At 41.5% G+C, this 17,260-nt stretch overlaps 1 protein-coding gene across 1 annotated transcript; it reads left to right on the plus strand.

The window, feature by feature from the left end:
* Positions 1–12,868: 12,868 nt before the first annotated feature.
* Positions 12,869–16,661, plus strand: LOC308155775 (V-set and immunoglobulin domain-containing protein 1-like; the record flags this gene model as incomplete). Its single annotated transcript, XM_080529148.1, has 7 exons — positions 12,869–12,911; positions 13,078–13,238; positions 13,969–14,176; positions 15,395–15,553; positions 15,719–15,838; positions 15,957–16,101; positions 16,529–16,661. The coding sequence occupies 7 exons, from the start codon at positions 12,869–12,871 to the stop codon at positions 16,659–16,661; spliced, it is 969 nt and encodes a 322-aa protein (XP_080385274.1).
* Between the last annotated feature and the right edge of the window lie 599 nt (positions 16,662–17,260).

Here is a 17,260-nt window from a genome sequence, read left to right on the forward strand (position 1 = left end):
CTCCTGAAACAAACAAACAAACAAACATCAGATCCCTGTGAGGGATTTTGGAACTAAAGACTGCATGATATTTTTGCTAAAAAATAAAGCGAAAGCTCTCTTTCGAGAGAGTGAGAGAGAGAGAGAGAGAGAGAGAGAGAGAGAGAGAGAGAGAGAGAGAGAGGGAGAGAGAGGGAGAGAAAGAGAGGGAGAGAAGAGACGTCTTAGAGTCATTGGCTTTTTATTGACACTCACTGTAATCAGCGTCCTCTACTGCAGTTCATGAAATCAGAGGTGGCTTGTGTGCTCGAGCATCGGCTGAGTGAAATCCCTGATCTCCAGCGTTTTTGTTCCCATCTCCCATGGATAACATGCACGGAATTCTCCGCTTCTACTCTGTACAGCAACCTTGTCTGGATTATGTGCCGTTCCTTGGGTTTTTTCAAGTGACATCGCTCTCTTTATTGGACATCAGCTCTGGCACAATGGTCTCCATGTGAGGGCCATCTGGGATGGGATGTTAAACAACTGCGTTCCTGCCCAGAGTCAGTGCAAACTCCTCTTCTCATTTCTCTTCTCATTTTGGTTTCTAGAGCAGTTCCTTGGGGTATTTTTCATTCTAGTTATGAAGATGATGATTATTGTAATTTATTATTTTGTCTTGAAGAAATACTGTGTTTGGGAGAGTGTCACTTAAAACATGTTCTAGAGTTAGTGCATTATTAGATAAAGAGTCACAGGTATGCATTTCTCATTTTGATTGTTTGAAAAAATTAGACATATACTGTACATTTTGTCATTGAGTATCCTCATGGACATAGTTGGCAAGTATAATTGTACAGTACTCTTTTTTTTTTTAACCACCACCTAGTGATTCACTAATCTGTAGATACAGTACTCATTGACTTCATATCCATATTGTGTTCAGTAAGGAAAGGGGCATACCCTAGTGAGCAACTTGAAGTTATTCCACTATAAAGATGTGAGGAAATGTTGTGTATTAAAAAAAAAAAAAAGGGAAAAAAAAGGGGGATATCGCCATTGTGTTTGATATTGAAATCAACATATCAGCCCATAGTTTGACCTGTTGTCGTATGTACTCTCTCACTGTATAACGTTTTTTTTTTTTCACCCTCAGAATGTTGGATACTAATGTTATAGTTCCTGTGAAACGGTAACGTGCCTGTCTTGAATTTCAAAAGGCGTGTCCTAAATTGTTCATTCAGTAAGGGTTATAGTGGCGGGAGGATAAGAAGAAAAAGTACTCCACCTCTTACAACCAGTTCCTCTTAACACACTGCAGACCCACCCACCCTACACAGGTTATGTCTCTGAGGGTGAAACCCCAAAGATTAGTAACATCAGCATAATCAGGACAATGGGTTTTGAGTTTGTAGGGGGCAAACCAAGATGTGTAATAAATAGCCATGAAATGAGGTGACAACCAAAAGGCCTATACTCATACATTTATATTTTTTCTGTTATCCTATTTTAAGTGACTGCATTCCCGCATTTTAAGTAACTGCATGAGTTGGCCACTACTGGATTGATACCATGCCTTGTTGATCCAGGGTGTAGGACGACAGTTGGACCTTGTTTTTCATTATTTTATTCTGCCAAGAGTGAAAAGGAGAAAAGAGAGATGCTTCATGCATTCATCTCTTCACAAACAGGTATTCACAGGCTCTCCATCTTTCAAACTAGAATAACTTTGATTCAACAATGCCATGAGGTGCAATGCATTGGAATATTTGAGCTTAGAAATGTCATGGTTGAAACTTCCACAGAGCATTGTTGAATCGAAACCTGCTGGGTTTGTATGGTAACCAAATAGCACAGGGTTTGTGAGGGAGAGGCAACGTGCCAAATCGGAAAAACAGTCATAGCCAAAAAGGAGAGATGAGGGCACCTCTGGACACAGGAGAGGAGAGGAGAGGAGAGGAGAGGAGAGGAGAGGATGTCGAGAGTGTCAGAGTTACTGCCTTGCACATTGCAGAGACTGATGAGCTCTCCTCAGATCTCACTGATGGCCTCTCACTGGGCCTGAGTTTCAGGAGCCTTTCTCCCTATAGTCTCCTTCCCCTGGCCCAGACAGGCATGGCCAGGCTCAACCTGTAATGGGGGGGGGGGCTCCTGGCCCAAAGGAGGGCTCACACAGAACAACATGTACCATGGGGCCCCCTCCTATCGAGAGAGAGAGAGAGAGAGAGAGAGAGAGAGAGAGAGAGAGAGAGAGAGAAAGAGGAGATGGGGGGGGAGACATGAGTGGGAGAGAACGCATAGTGGGCTAGGATGGAGGGGAATAAAATCAAGAGGAGGAGAAGAAAAGACATGTATCCTGAGGGAAGGAATGGAAAAAGAAAGCAGGGGACGGAGCGATGGAGTTGCAGAGAGAGCTACTGTAAGAGAGAGGAAGTAGAGGTTGCTGATAACAGAGAGATACTCCCCCCCCCCCTGGATCTTAAATGGGTGTAAGAGCTAAATCTGGTCACCCAAAAAAAGCTGAATTCCAGCTTCATACCCTGATGCTGTTGATAAGTCCATTCTGTAAGTGTCATGTAGGGGAGCCAAAATGAGCGCTGAGCCAGGCTAACGATGTAGGCTAGTTATTATCTGCCTCACCTTGAAGCTAATAGAGGACTGAATCCGAATTTGCATTAAATGAAACCTGGTTGGGTTATATGCTGTAGCAGAAAATACGCAGAACAGCTTAAGGACTGGGCCTAAGTGGGTAATAGTAATGTATTGATCAGTAGCCTATATCATAAGGCATAGTATGTAGTAATACATACATAAACATGACATGACTCTTGTTGTAACCATTCATCTCTTTGTGGCTAATGACCTCTGTGATGTCACATAAGGACTTAAGGTTTGCTAGGGTGCTGCCATAATTAGCTTACAGGCAGTCAATTATAGAATGTTTGGATAGTGATCGTTGATGGATTGTCATGATTGGTTGTAACCCATGTGTCATGCCATGTTTAAGGAAGCATACTAGGCTATGGCTTTTAGTCCTGGTAACTCATAAGTATCCCAGTGCAATGTGCATTTCTTTTTTAAGTTAACACTCAAAGTCATTGAGTTCTATGTTGTTCGAGCCCCCAAATCAGCACTCTTCAACCGGATGTTTCACAGAGATCAACCAGATCTGGCATTATTTCGTAGTGTGTTGTCTATAGCCAGTGTAGTAGATGAACAATGTAGCTCCTTTTGATTTTCCTCTCTCAGTGATCAATAATGACAATGAAAATCCCCACCTATGGCTGAAGGGATGATTAATGATTTCAGTGGATAATTAGAGTCTGAATCAGGCACATTCAGGCATTTTTATTATACATCTTTGGCAGGGGAGAGTTGATTGTCTTACATTCACACATATCATGTTTGATAGGCCTAGTGTTATTAAGCATTCTTACTTTCCATAGGGTTATCTGCACCATAGTCTTGATCTAATGTATCATGACCAATCAGAGTGAAGCAGGACAGATGTCCTGATAAACAAGCCCCGCCCCATAAAATGCTTTACATTTGGATTTGAACCTATAATGACTACAGTAGCAATCTTCTTTAGATTATTAATAGAAATTACTGACAGATATTTAGAAATTAATTTGGTTGGATTTGTTTGTGTTATCTATATTTTGCAATGTTTCAATGAGTTCTAACTACTGTAGTTTGTGGACTTTTTGGGGGAGAAAACATAATTTGCTTCATTTCAAACACATCAAAAACAAAAAAAGAACTAATGATTTGTCAGGATAGCAACACTTGCATGCTTGCAATTAATATACTCATTACATTATGTTAAAGACTCACATCATCTACTTAATGTGCTTTTTGGACAAGATGTACCCACTTTCATATCTCTAAAGCTGTGAGGAAGGTTTTTCCATTGATGGTTCCATATGACTTATTTCGGTTATGCCACATTTTTTTTTGTTGACACACTCATGTACAAGGAGTAGTGGAGGTAAAAAAAAAAAAAATACTGTTGAACTGATTTCAATGTGAATTTTCTTGCCTCTTGTGTATATGTGTAATTACATGTGAATTGTACTGTAAATATGATATCTTTCACTTAATATTTCTTAATGCATGAACAAAAACAGGGCAGTTGGTGATAGCAGCTAGCCTCACTGCTAATGGCATGGACAGCTTCTATAGCATTGGCATACTTCTGCAAACGAAACCTCTAAAAAAAAATGAAAAGATGACAAGATATAGGTTTTGTTTTGCATGACCCAAGTTTCGAAAGGTTTATTTTCGTATTTTTTCTATTCCGAACTGTTCATCAGTATCATCCACACAGCCAGGAAAGGAAATATCCAGTGTTTACATGCTGTAGTTGCACTTGTTTTACAGCCAGCTCGACAAAACCTTGTAAAACAAACTTTACGTAAAACTGGAAAATAATAGAAAAAATTGAATGTACATAATATGATTCATGGTCAACATGAATGATATGTACCTCTCCATCATATTCACTTACTGTGCACATACAATTTGGAATAGATGCACCAAGTCCATACAGTAGTGTTATCAGGTTTAGCTTTAGCACTAACATCAATCGCCCTCCAACTACAAGGATGTTAAGGATGTAAAGGATGCTCATCAGTAGCATCTGAACTTAAGCCATGAGATTGCACACTGAGTGGGTGTCCCTGCCGTTTCTCTTAAATGAGTAGCCTCTGGTCTGGGGGGTTAGAGGTAGCCCCTGGACTGGGGGGTTATGGTCTGGGGGGTTAGAGGTAGCCTCTGGTCTGCGACATACCAGCGTCATGTCCAGGGGGTGTACTTGTACATCAAGCCGCCTCATGCTACGGAAACAGGAGATAGGCTCCTGCCCTATGGGCCATTAGGCTCGAGAACCATCGGTTCTCAAGGCTACTTACTTTTTACTGGTCTGGGGGGTTATGGTCTGGGGGGTTAGAGGTAGCCTCTGGTCTGGGAGGTTAAAGGTAGCCTCTGGTCTGTTGCTGATTATGATGATACTTGCAGGAGGCTGAGTCCCGATTATACAGTATACCTCCCTCTTTTAAGGAGCTTTTACCAGGGAACACATAACTTGTAAACAAATAGCTAGGGGAAAGAATTATGTAAAAAAATTGGCAAAGAAAAAAAAAACATAAGGCCAACAACCCAGATTTATTTTAAAGTATCAATCAATCAAAAGTAAATAGTTTTGGGGTTTTTTTTCATTCGTAATTGGCTGTATTTGTTGCTTTTTGTTATGAATTGTTATTATTACTGTTGTTATTACTGTTTTATCATAAAAAGGAAATGTATTTCTACTTACAACTTGCCCTGGAAGTAAAATACATTTTGTTTTTGTACTGTAAATGTTTTGTTCACATTGGGCGCTTTATTTGATTATCTAATGAGGTGTTTTATTTAATTTGGGGTATGAGTTGTACTCATGGAATCAACATTTGTATAGTATGAGGTTGTATTTCCTTTTTTGTCAGTGCCAATTAATGTTAAAGTGTCAATCAGCTTTTTTAGGTGTTTGAGCAAAATGTGTTTTTTACAAATACAAGGTGTTAAAGTATGTGGTATAAAAAGGGTTATCATTCAAACAACTGACTTTTTACAAATAAAGGCTTATACAGTAAAGAATGCTAATGTCTTTTCGTTTGCCCTTTGAGGACTAATATATGTTGTTTCATTTAACTTTTGATGAATTTATTTTGACATGTTAGTCCCCAAAAGGTAAATAGCATACTCTGTTACAAAAATGATATAATGAGGATAAAAATCAGTTCTATACCATAGCAATTCCAGGCTGTCATGGGAGGTTTCACCTATTTGTTGGTGTATTGCTTTTCATAAGGGCTGTTGACTTATGAAGACAGCCATAAGTACAAAAGAAAGAAAAGACAAGAGAGTCGTCTTGTTACAGATTTTAATTTGATCACAACCATGACACATTAATGAGAGTATACCTCCTTTCATACCCTATTTCCTGAATAAAGACGCAAAGTGACTCCTGCTGAGAAGTGTAATGTTTGCCCCTTATTCAACTTAAGCCTTGGCACAACTAAATCCAAACCCTTCCCAATGTTGGCCAGAGATATAGGGGAGGGAGAGAGAGAAAGAGAGAGAGACTACTAAATGGAAAAACTAAGGTCTACATTGAGCCAATCATTGGTCAAACGGGAACCATTGGGTCACCTGGTTCATCCTATTGTTTTGGTGCACTAGCTTATACTACGTGGAGGCAGTTTGTGAGGGCATTTGGAGAGAAAGCATACAGGAGGAGAAAGAGCAGGAGGTCATCTGCAAGAATGATGTTATTGTATTTTAAACTATTGACTTGATATACAATATGGACATGAGTACCAAACCAAGTAGTACTGTAACATGTTAAGTTAACACAGTGGTACAAACAGGATAGTCACATACTGTTATTCAAGAGCCTCTTTAGATTCCTTGCTCCATAAACTATGATGTTTGGGATGGGACAGACAAGATCATCCAGGAGCAAGTGCAGAACGTCTTGGGCCTCCTGGCTGTTTTTTCTGTCTGTCTGTATTTCTTTCTATGGTAAACTTTGAAAATGGCCCCAGTGGAGGAGAAGCACTCCCAGAATTGGAGTGCATTGCTCTGTTAAGAAGACGGATGCAGAGCCATTGAACTAGATCGGCAAAATGTGCCCTCCATTTCCATGTTCTATTGTCAGCACTCCATATAAAAACATCAAATATTGAAAAGGTGCATTAACATGGGCCAGAAATTGATGGCTGCTCCACTGAGGAAAAAAGAGAAGAAAATGGTAAAAAAAAAAGGAAAAAAAAAAGCAGAAGATGCTTTCACTCCATGGCTCATGCTCTCTGCTGCTTTTTATTTATTTTTTTCCTCTAAAAAGACATGTTGGCATAACCAAAGCTACTGTAACCCTAAACCTGCACTGTTGAATGGTGAACATTTTATTTTGCAATTGAATTGATGGAGGTGGTGGATATACAGTATGGTGGTCCATTCACATGCAGTATGATTATACATTACAACGGATTGAAATCACCTTTGGCCAAGTATAAGCCTACAGTGATAGCACAAAGTCATCGTACAAGATCAAACAGAGTTGTGTTGAGAATATTGTACAGAAAATAGCAATGTAAAGCACAGTGTCAGACATTGTTCCCCCGAATTGTACGAAGCATAAGGCAGTGGACCTCACTATTGTGCTTGATAAAAGCGACCGAGCATCATCTCTTCGAATATCTCATGTAGACAGATCTTTGGTGTCCTTTTGAGTTGACTTATAAATAGACTAGGAAGATTGCTTCAGGGAATGAAATGGCTTGTTAGAGGCCAGAAATATTCCAAAGGACTTATCGTGCTCTTCTAGAATATACTGTACTATAAAAGTGAGAGTGAAATGATGGCTTAACATCAGCAGTCCCACTGTACCACAGCTTTGTGACACATTTAGGTAATTGATGGTTGATTCTTATATAAGAAACATGTATCAATGTAAATATGGAACATATGGCAACTGTAAAAGAAAAATGGCCTTTTCATTGAGAGAACCGATATGAGTTGCTTTTCTGGAGAAAGAGTCACTTCACCCCAGGCTGTCCATTCCCATTTTCAATTTTTAGGATGACCATCCATGTTTTGGCTTTTGGGTTTTTGTTTTGGGGTTGTGGAGAGAGCAGAGACATGAGGGGGAGTGGAGATGGAATGCGTCTAATAAAATATTAAGACACAGCTCTTTTATCCATACAATGTGATCATCGCTGCTCTGCTGAATGTATTTCTTTCACTCCCCATCTCTCTCTCTCTCTCTCTCTCTCTCTCTCTCTCTCTCTCTCTCTCTCTCTCTCTCTCTCTCTCTCTCTCTTCCTTATTTATTCAGCACATACAAAGAGACCCTCACAAATGTTAGCCAAATAGACTTTGAATAGCAGAGATGGAAAAAGGCGAGAGGTTGGCTCTGACTCCATCTATGCCCCTCTTATTTTAGCTCTCTTCAAACGAAATAACTGCAACAAACGCAGTCGCAAGAAAACAAAACAATATTGCTTCCTTGCAGTTGACAGCAATGCAGGGTGATGGTTCAGTAGCACTGCATTTGGCTTCTATTCAGGGGGGGGAAATCCTGAATGTTGATTTTATTTTTTCTCAGAAAACCCCCCCAGCAATCGGCTGACTTTGACATGGCTGTGGTGGTGTGTGGTTGTGTGTTCTCACACATGTGATTTCACTGTGTAGCCGTCCTATCTTTTCTAGGTGGTATTTTCTGTGTCTGTGGGGACAGAATGAAGTCATGCTAAATGTCTGGCCTGTATTCCTGAGGCGGCTGAGGATGGGAGGAGGGGCAACGAGTGAGCCATGTTGAGGACAGAGAGGCGCTCTCGTCTCTGTTGTCATCGCTCGCCTCCAGCTCCCTGCACCTCCATCTCCCAAATGGCTCTTCTTCTTTTTTTCATTATTATTATTCAGCAACCAAGACTGCACTCTGCTGGCAGGTTATCATATTACACTGCTGCTATCATCTCTCTCGTGAGCTGCCCTGGTTAAACAACAACAGCAGCCAAAACCAAATGTCTTTGTCACCTCATGTAATCTAATACAGGATGATTATGTCTAATTTGGGGCAAGCCCGTTCAATGTGTCCTCCAGGCTAATACTCTCATCAAAAAACTGTAAGTGAAGCCCTCCACTGGGTATCAAGGAGCCAACGTAGTTTATCATTTCACTAAACATTGACACTTAGTTGATTGGGATAATTTTAAGAGACCATAAAAATCAATGAGCGCAAAGAGAGGTCTGTGTTCAGATTTAGGACCATGTCACGACTCCTGGAAGAGTAACAGGGGCCTCTTTTTTTATGGTGTGATTAATGTAGAAAAAGAGGACTCACTGGTAACAAGCTTAGTGTTAATAGAGTGTTAATGGATATACAGTGGGGGAAATGTATTTAAGTATTTCACCCCCTGCTGATTTTGTGAGTTTACCCCCTTACAAAGAAATGAACAGTCTATAAGTTTAATGGTAGGTTCATTTTAACAGTGAGAGACAGAATATTTTTTACAAAATCCCAGTAAATCACATGATATGAATAAAAAATATATATTAGTTTTTTATTGAGTATAGTATTTCTTACCAACCAGCAAGAATTCTGTTTCCCACAGACTGGTTATGTGACCATGAGGCACACAGATTAGTCCTCTCACTTTAAGTCCTCTCAACTAGTTACCTGTATAAAAGACACCTGTCCACAGAATCAATCAGATTCCAACCTCTCCACCATGGGCAAGAACAAAGAGTAGTCTAAGGACATCAGGGACAAGATTGTAGACCTGCACAAGACATGGGCTACAAGACCATTGGCAAGCATCTTGATGATCAGCCACGTCTCAGGCGTTTGTTGCGGGACAGGATCAGTGGACGAGCGGCTGCTCTCTCCCACTCTAGTCTCCAGCGCTTCTTGGGGGGCAGGATGAGAGGCTGGAAGGCTCTCTCTGCCTCTCTCCAGCGTTTCTTGGGGGGCAGGATCAGAGGACAGGGGGCTCCCTGGGGCTCTGGGATAGGTCTGCTCAGACCAGGTTCTGCTCTCCAGCGCTTCTTGGGGGGCAGGATGAGAGGCTGGAAGGCTCTCTCTGCCTCTCTCCAGCGTTTCTTGGTGGGCAGGATCAGAGGACAGGGGGCTCCCTGGGGCTCTGGGATAGGTCTGCTCAGACCAGGTTCTGCTGGATCCATCCCTTGGTGTGGACTGTTGACGGCACTCTGCCCTGTGTTCATGTCCCAAACATGCCCCTGCCGCTCCAGCACTGGCTGGTAAAGGCGCCGGGCTGTTTTCACAATTCGTGGAGGGCTTGGTCCACATTTCTGAGGAAAGAGTAAGCAAAAACGTTTCCTTTGTGTCTTTGCCCATAGTATTAACCTGGACCACAGTGTTAGTGTCAGTACCTGTGAGGACACAGTGGCAAACTGATGTGTTTGGGATGACCCCTCCTCAGGATCACTCTCATGACGTCTTTTCATCTGTGGCCTGTATGTTTGTTGTGTCCCGTTGAGGAAGGAGTAGTAGAGACCCATGCCTGAGGAGTCCACTGTGTGGTTCTGGGTGGGCTGGGAGGGCTGGGAGGGCCCTGCTGCAGCCTCTGCTCCCCTCTGTAGGTTCATACACTGGGGGGGGTGCTTCCCACTGGCTTGAGGAACTGGCTTGGTTCTCATGGACTGCGAGCACTTTGTCAAAAGAGTTCCTGTATGCTGATTCTGAACAGGAAGGCAGGGAAGGAATTCACTATGTGCACTATTGGAACCCAACCCCTTGTAAATGCCAATCTTCATACACATTATTATGAATATGTTTCTTGTGGATATCATTTAATATCATTCAGGTTGCAATATAAAATATGTTGATGAAATCAGCCCACTTACCATCTTGTCTACCATAGTTGGTTGTTGGTTGTATATTGTGGGTGGGTTTTTCTTTGATATCAGTGAAAAGGCAATACTGTTTTCCACTGTGCTTCATATATCTTTAGATATCTTCCAATGCACTTCAAAATTCTCTTTTTTGAATTCTGGGGATAACTTCGGAACAGTCAAGAGCATTCCCATGGCAACAATGATTCTGAAGCACTGTCTGTGACAGAGTGGAATGGAATGGAATGGACTTTATTTGTCATTGCTACAGTACAGGTACCAAACAACGAAATTTAGGAGGGGTGGCTCCCCTGGTGTTAGGAAAGGATTTTTTTTTTTTTTTTTTTAGAAAAAGCATAAAAGCATAAAATCACAAGAAGGTAAGGAGCTGGTTTACATCAATAAAGGCTATGTACACAATCCACTGTACTATACTGCACAGATAGTCAACTAGGGTTGTCATATTGCACAAGAGTATTTTTTCACATTATTTTAAAGTGTCACAGTTAGCAGGCTTGAAAATGTACATGTTTGTGCCTCGGCACTAGCTGCCATACAATCCGTCCGGACTGTCCTGGGCCCAGAACTTAGGCCTTTTCTGTGTTCAGGGCCTTGACGGCCCTGTGGTAGAAGCAGTCCTTCAGTCTGTTTGTCTTAGCGGCCGGGGTCCTGTACCTCCTGTTCGAGGGCAGCTTGACAAGGTGTACGTGCCCAGGGTGGGTCGGGTCCCTGGAGATCTTGGAGGCCCTCCTGAGACAGCGTGTGTTGTACAGCTCCTCCAGAGAGGGGAGGGGGGCGCCGGTGATCTTCTGTGCTGTTCTCACGACTCTCTGTAGCGCGTTTCTCTCCGCTATTGTGCAGAATAATGTCCACTGAAATATAAGATTTAGCTTCCATTTGGAATGTCTTGATTTATGACCATAATCTAAATACAAAACAGTATAAGTAAAGGACAACAACTAAAACAACAGCAGCAACCACACAATCATAATGATATCAATCAGCATGATGTACGTTATATTTTAGACAATTAATAATGGCCAGGCAACCAACCGATGGAGAGATCAAGTTTTTTTTAATGAACAGATGTTGTGTTGAACCTCCAGACCTCTTGTGTTTCGGTTAAAGGCGCTTGCAGTGCCATAGCAAAAGGTTCCTACAATGATTAACCCAGGTGCTTACTTTTTTTCTTATCATCAACAATGTGTGTGTGTGTGTGTGTGTGTGTGTGTGTGTGTGTGTGTGTGTGTGTGTGTGTGTGTGTGTGTGTGTGTGTGTGTGTGTGTGTGTGTGTGGGTGTGTGTGTGTGTGTGTGTGTGTGTTTGTTTAGTCATACAATACCTTTGAAAAGGTTTTATTCACTGTGACACATTTTCACACAGCTCAACACAACGATACCAAGTAGTTTGCTACAGGACAACATACCCTGTTCTTTTTCATATCCTGGTGACGATGGTATGACCCCTACTACCATATACAGTGAAAGCTCTGTGCCCAATGAGATGATACGCTCCCCAATCGCCATACAACCCCAACTACACCTCCCCCTCCCCCTTTGACAATGCAGTCTTGACTGATCAACATTTTCCACATGGTTAATTTCTTATGTCACCTTCTTGTAATTATGCACAATTAATCATACGTGATTAATTGTCCCTCTTCCGCCGTCGTTCAGCTCTAGTGTGAGCAGAGTGACACAGGCGAAACTGCCTTAATAAGTCAGCAGCACCAGGGAGTGAACTCCCCAAAGATAAGCAGAGTTTTGTAGTGCTCTGGCTCACACCTCCTCAGGCCAGGTGATAAAGGCCAAGTGGAGATTACATTACATTAATTCCTTTGTCAGAAGCTCTGACCCAGAATGACTTACAAGGTGCATTTAGAGCAAAGAAGAGGGAGAGATGAGCATCCGCCAAAGTACTGAATAATGAATTAACATTCAGTGACAATACCTTTTAGAGTTGTGCAATAAAGTTCAAAACAACTAGGAACCAGAAAAGTGAGACCACAGAAAAAGAGACGGTAGCCTACTGAAAGTAAGCTCCCATCACTCTGGGAAGCGAATGCCAAAAAATGATATGTATTTGATTATTCTTTGATTATTCTGAGATATTATTGAATGTCTCTGGTACTATTCTTATTCATCTAAAGAAACATTGCTAAACCAGCCAAAATTGTGGGTCTAGATCAAAAATACTAAATGGAACAATTTGAAAAATAACAAAGTATTCCCGCCCAATCTGAGTGATTCAGTCAACTGCAAACAAGGCTGTGCAAACACCTGCTTGAAAACCCCACTGCTATCTAGACGCAAAAAATCACTCCATCCACTTTCACATACTGTACAGTGAGGTTACGTTATTACGCTCTTGCTGGGTGTTGCCCATTACAACTAGGGGTTGATAGGTGAGAACAGAGAAAACTTTCTGAAAGCTTTTGAGGTTGTGTGAGCAAGACAACTCTATCAACTGCGGAAATACGTACCAGCAATTCAATTAACATTTTCTTTAAAATGCCTTCCACATTGAGCTTCGTGGTGCTGTTCGGCATGATGGGTGAGTTACTATTATGCTGTATTTGGTCTTTTACTATGAAAACACTTGTGTGGAAGTGGACAGATTTTGTATTCACAAAATGCCTGTCTTGCCCAGTTTGTGCAGTGGATGGAAAATTAACGTGAAAGTGCAAAATACATATTTTTTCACTCTGCTTTATTTATAGGCTGTGTTCAGCTCATTTCAGTGAAGGTTCCTCAAAAATTCATGAACGTAACAGTGGGTGCAAGTGTCACCCTCCAGTGCACTTTCTCCACCATTAAGGACACCAGCGACCTCACCATCCAGTGGACCTTTGTTTCCAAGTCCTCCATGAATCCACAGCAGGTAGGTTGAAGTCCCTCAGTGGCTGTCTCTCTGCTCCGGAACAACCACATTGTCAACCCATTGTCTTCATGTCCTCTAAGCACATGGGCCACGCGCCACACCCAGAACTCCACTTGCAGGAAAGCCTATTCTACTCTTCAAGTGTGAAAGCACGGTAAAGGGAATATGACTGTATTTACTGGCTTTTACAGTGCGGCAATTTAGATATGATTTAGATATGATCATACATGTCAAGTCAATTCAGAAACTACATTCTTACTTGTCCTTATGGTATAACTATGGTATATGGTGTATATATATATGTATATATATATATATATATGATGTATACATATGGTATGAGGACATGAAACAATGACGCTTGAGTAGTTTTAGAGAAGCTGAGGCGGGTACGGGTTAGTTCAATATGGTGGTTGCTGTTGAGCGCCCATTTGGAGACGGACACACCCTGGCAAGACAACAAAGAGCACATTCACCAGTGCACCAGTGGCTCCCTGCTCTCCAAACAGCAAACGTATCAGAGAAACCCTCAGTCCTCTCACATTCAGAACAATCACACAGTCTCATTTACACAGGAACACAGGAGTGTTTCACCACCTTTTCTGATGTATTTCACAATGTTCTTTATTTATGCAGCACATACTACTATCAACAACAAATGCATCATGCGTTACTACATATATTGTTTTTCTTTTGGATCTTCTTCTAACACATTACTGTTATGTTTCAGGTGTATTACTATCAGTCAGGAGAGGATGTCGTTTCCAAACCGTATGTTGGCAGACTGAAACCTCCTACGTCTCCTAACACTACGTTGAATGCCTCAATCACCATAAGCAACATGCACGTGGCAGATGCAGGGGTCTACACCTGTGAAGTCCGCAACTTCCCTGATATTAGTGGGAACAATGAGGGCAATATTGGTGTACACGTCTTTGGTAAGTTCTGTCAGTCATAGGGTGCACAATATCTCCTGTACAGAAGACAAGTACATATTGTAAATGTTTGTTGCTTTTGGTTGCTGTATTTTTCAGATATGGCCACTCCCAACATGTTGTCTACAAAATGGTATAATCAATACTGCTTTGAAATATGTAATCATATCATCACTCACTAAATGAAATAACGCAATGATACATTCAGTAATTGTATAGTTATATATGAATGTGACTACACAAACAGAAACATGAAATAGTGACCCTATTTTCCCTATTCTGAATTTTGTGATCATTGAATTACATGCTGTTTGTGATTCCGCTCATTCAGAGTTACCAGGACAACCTTGCTGGCCTCAGTATCCACAGTAGTTTCCATGGGAACTGCAGCAGACTAGTCTCTTCATTGTCAGTGTCAGAAATTAGAGCAGGAACACAGTACAAGACCACCCCCGACATGTCTCTTATTCAGAAATAGGATGGATAGACACATGGCTCTCAATCTAACATGTGATCAGCGATTCCCAGTATAACACACCAGAGAAATGACATTGATGCATTGTGCTGTGTGTAATACATGATGTGGTCGGCTCACGTTTATTTTCTAACCTCTATATTTGATTTGAAACACATATACTGTAGAAGAAAACATTCATTTATCTTATACGCCATAACCAGCAATTTCCGATCACCTTTATCCCTATAGCCAATAGTACTATAGAAGAATAGGCAGACATGCGAAGAATTCAATAATCTTTCCTAGACTGTTTACATTGGAATGAGTGTATATGATTCACTGAAGAATGTTGTAATTGATAGCGTAGGCCTCCCCTGAGGCACACCCACATTGGTAAGAGCCACTGAAGGCAGCCTTGGCAAATTTGAACTGCATCGTTGCTTATGTTTATTGTTGTTTATTGTGGATCCCCATTAGCCTACACCAAGGTGAGACTACTCTTCCTGGGGTCCAAACACATAACAAATGCAAATACAAAAATATAATAAAACATTGTACAAGTACAGGTATGATTTTGAGATATGTCTGTAAGCAGGGAGTCACCCTTTTGTGTAGGATGATGTGATCTCACCTACTTTTCAACCAGATTGCAGCATATCAAAGGCTAATACCTTGTCTCTGTGTGTGTGTGTGTGTGTGTGTGTGTGTGTGTGTGTGTGTGTGTGTGTGTGTGTCTCTCTCTCTCTCTCTCTCTGGTCTGTTAGAACAGCCCTCTGTGCCTTTCTGTGCTGTCCATGGCAATGTGGAGTCTGGTCACCTAGTTACTCTTACATGTCACAGTGAGAAGGGAAGCCCAACCCCCACCTATACCTGGACCAAACTGGACCAGGCCAAGACCCATCGAGCTCCACTAGGAGATACCAGTGAGTCTCTAATATTGTATTAGTGACTGTTCTATACTGTATATACAGTGTGTGTGTGTGTGTGTGTGTGTGTGTGTGTGTGTGTGTGTGTGTGTGTCTGTGCACATGTGCGCAAGCAATGAAATGTTTCCTCTGGACATGCAATACTCACATTCTTCTTCTCAGATCACCTGACAGGAGTCATGTATATCAGAAACGTGTCCCAGTTTGAGTTTGGAGAGTACCAGTGTCATGCCTCAAATGTTGTGGGATCTGCTACTTGCAATCTGGAGCTCAATCATGATGGTATGGGTATCATATTTATTTGCCTTTTCCATTGAATGAACTTACATATGTAGTCCTATAGGATCTTAAGCATACATATATTGCTACAGACACTTATTGGTAACCCCCCAATGTACAGAAATAAGAGATGGGGCCATTGCTGGTGCTGTCATTGGAGCGATACTAGGAGTTGTCCTCATCATCCTCATCATCTGGTTTGTCTTGCACATGATGAAGAAGCACAAATACAGTGCAGTGAAAGCACAGGAGACCAGCGAGATGCAGTGAGTGTGGTACAGTTACACTGCCCTTGTGATGAATTGGATATAATGCAATGGCAATCATGTGTGCAGTGTTACCCCTCTTGTGATATACAGTGTCCTGCCTGAGTAATGTGGCAGTGAAGCATTTTCTTGTTTTGGCTAATTACAATGAGGTTAAGATGAGGTAGAGATTCCCAGCTTTGATGGTATTTGTGTACATATTACTTTAACCAATCAGACATTTTTCAGAAACGCTTTTTATGGATAGTCCCCCTATTTTAGGATACGCAAAGGTAATGGGAAAATTGGCTTGACAGGTCAAATAAAAACTAATAGTAATTGTTTGATGCCAAATCCAATCTTGTGGAGTGTAGAGCCAAAAGAAGAAAACAAAATGCTTCACTGTCCCCTTACTTATGCAGGGCACTGTACATATCTCCTCCTCCAGAGTCAAGAGTTCAAGCACAGCGTCACATGACGGTGGCCCCACCAGGGGGAGCACCCAGCAGGCCACAGGAGGAGTTTCCATGGCAACTACACCCAGCCACGTCCACGCTGATGGAGAGGAGGCGGAAGCATAAGAGAGGCCTGCTGCTAAGAAAAAGGCTACAGACGGGAAGTCTGGGGCAGTAATACTGCTACAGGTGTTTACCAATGCCTGTGTATAAACATTATCTCAGGTTGCGTTTTTGTATGATGTGTGTGTTGTACAATAGAATCAATATCTTCATGTCTGCTTTGAGTGATACAAGGGATATATGTTTTAAAGTTCTCAGCTTTCTGAATATATTGCGTTCCAAAACTCACACTGGACACTGATTTGATACTAATAGTATGATTAAATCCATTCCCCGACTCAATGTCCCAATTCTCATTTCATATTCATTGGGACATTTCTAACCAATGATGACTCATCTATGCTTTATAGAGAAATAAAGAAAACTGACATTTGCATGACTGAGATGTGTGTCTCATTTGTAATGTGGGTACACATGCTCTGCAATGACATGGAACAAAACCTGAGCACCAATGAGAGCAGCACACCCAATCCTAAGTATGATTTACCTCTTGACCTTAATAGTCCATGGGCCAAGACCGAAAATGTTACATACCAGTACCATCTGGGTGGGTAAATTCTAGTTGTGATTTTTTAATTCCTATACATCCCTAGATTATATTT

This window comes from Nansenia antarctica (genome assembly GCF_963989245.1).
Source record: "Nansenia antarctica genome assembly, chromosome: 4".
NCBI classification, from domain to species: domain Eukaryota; kingdom Metazoa; phylum Chordata; class Actinopteri; order Argentiniformes; family Microstomatidae; genus Nansenia; species Nansenia antarctica.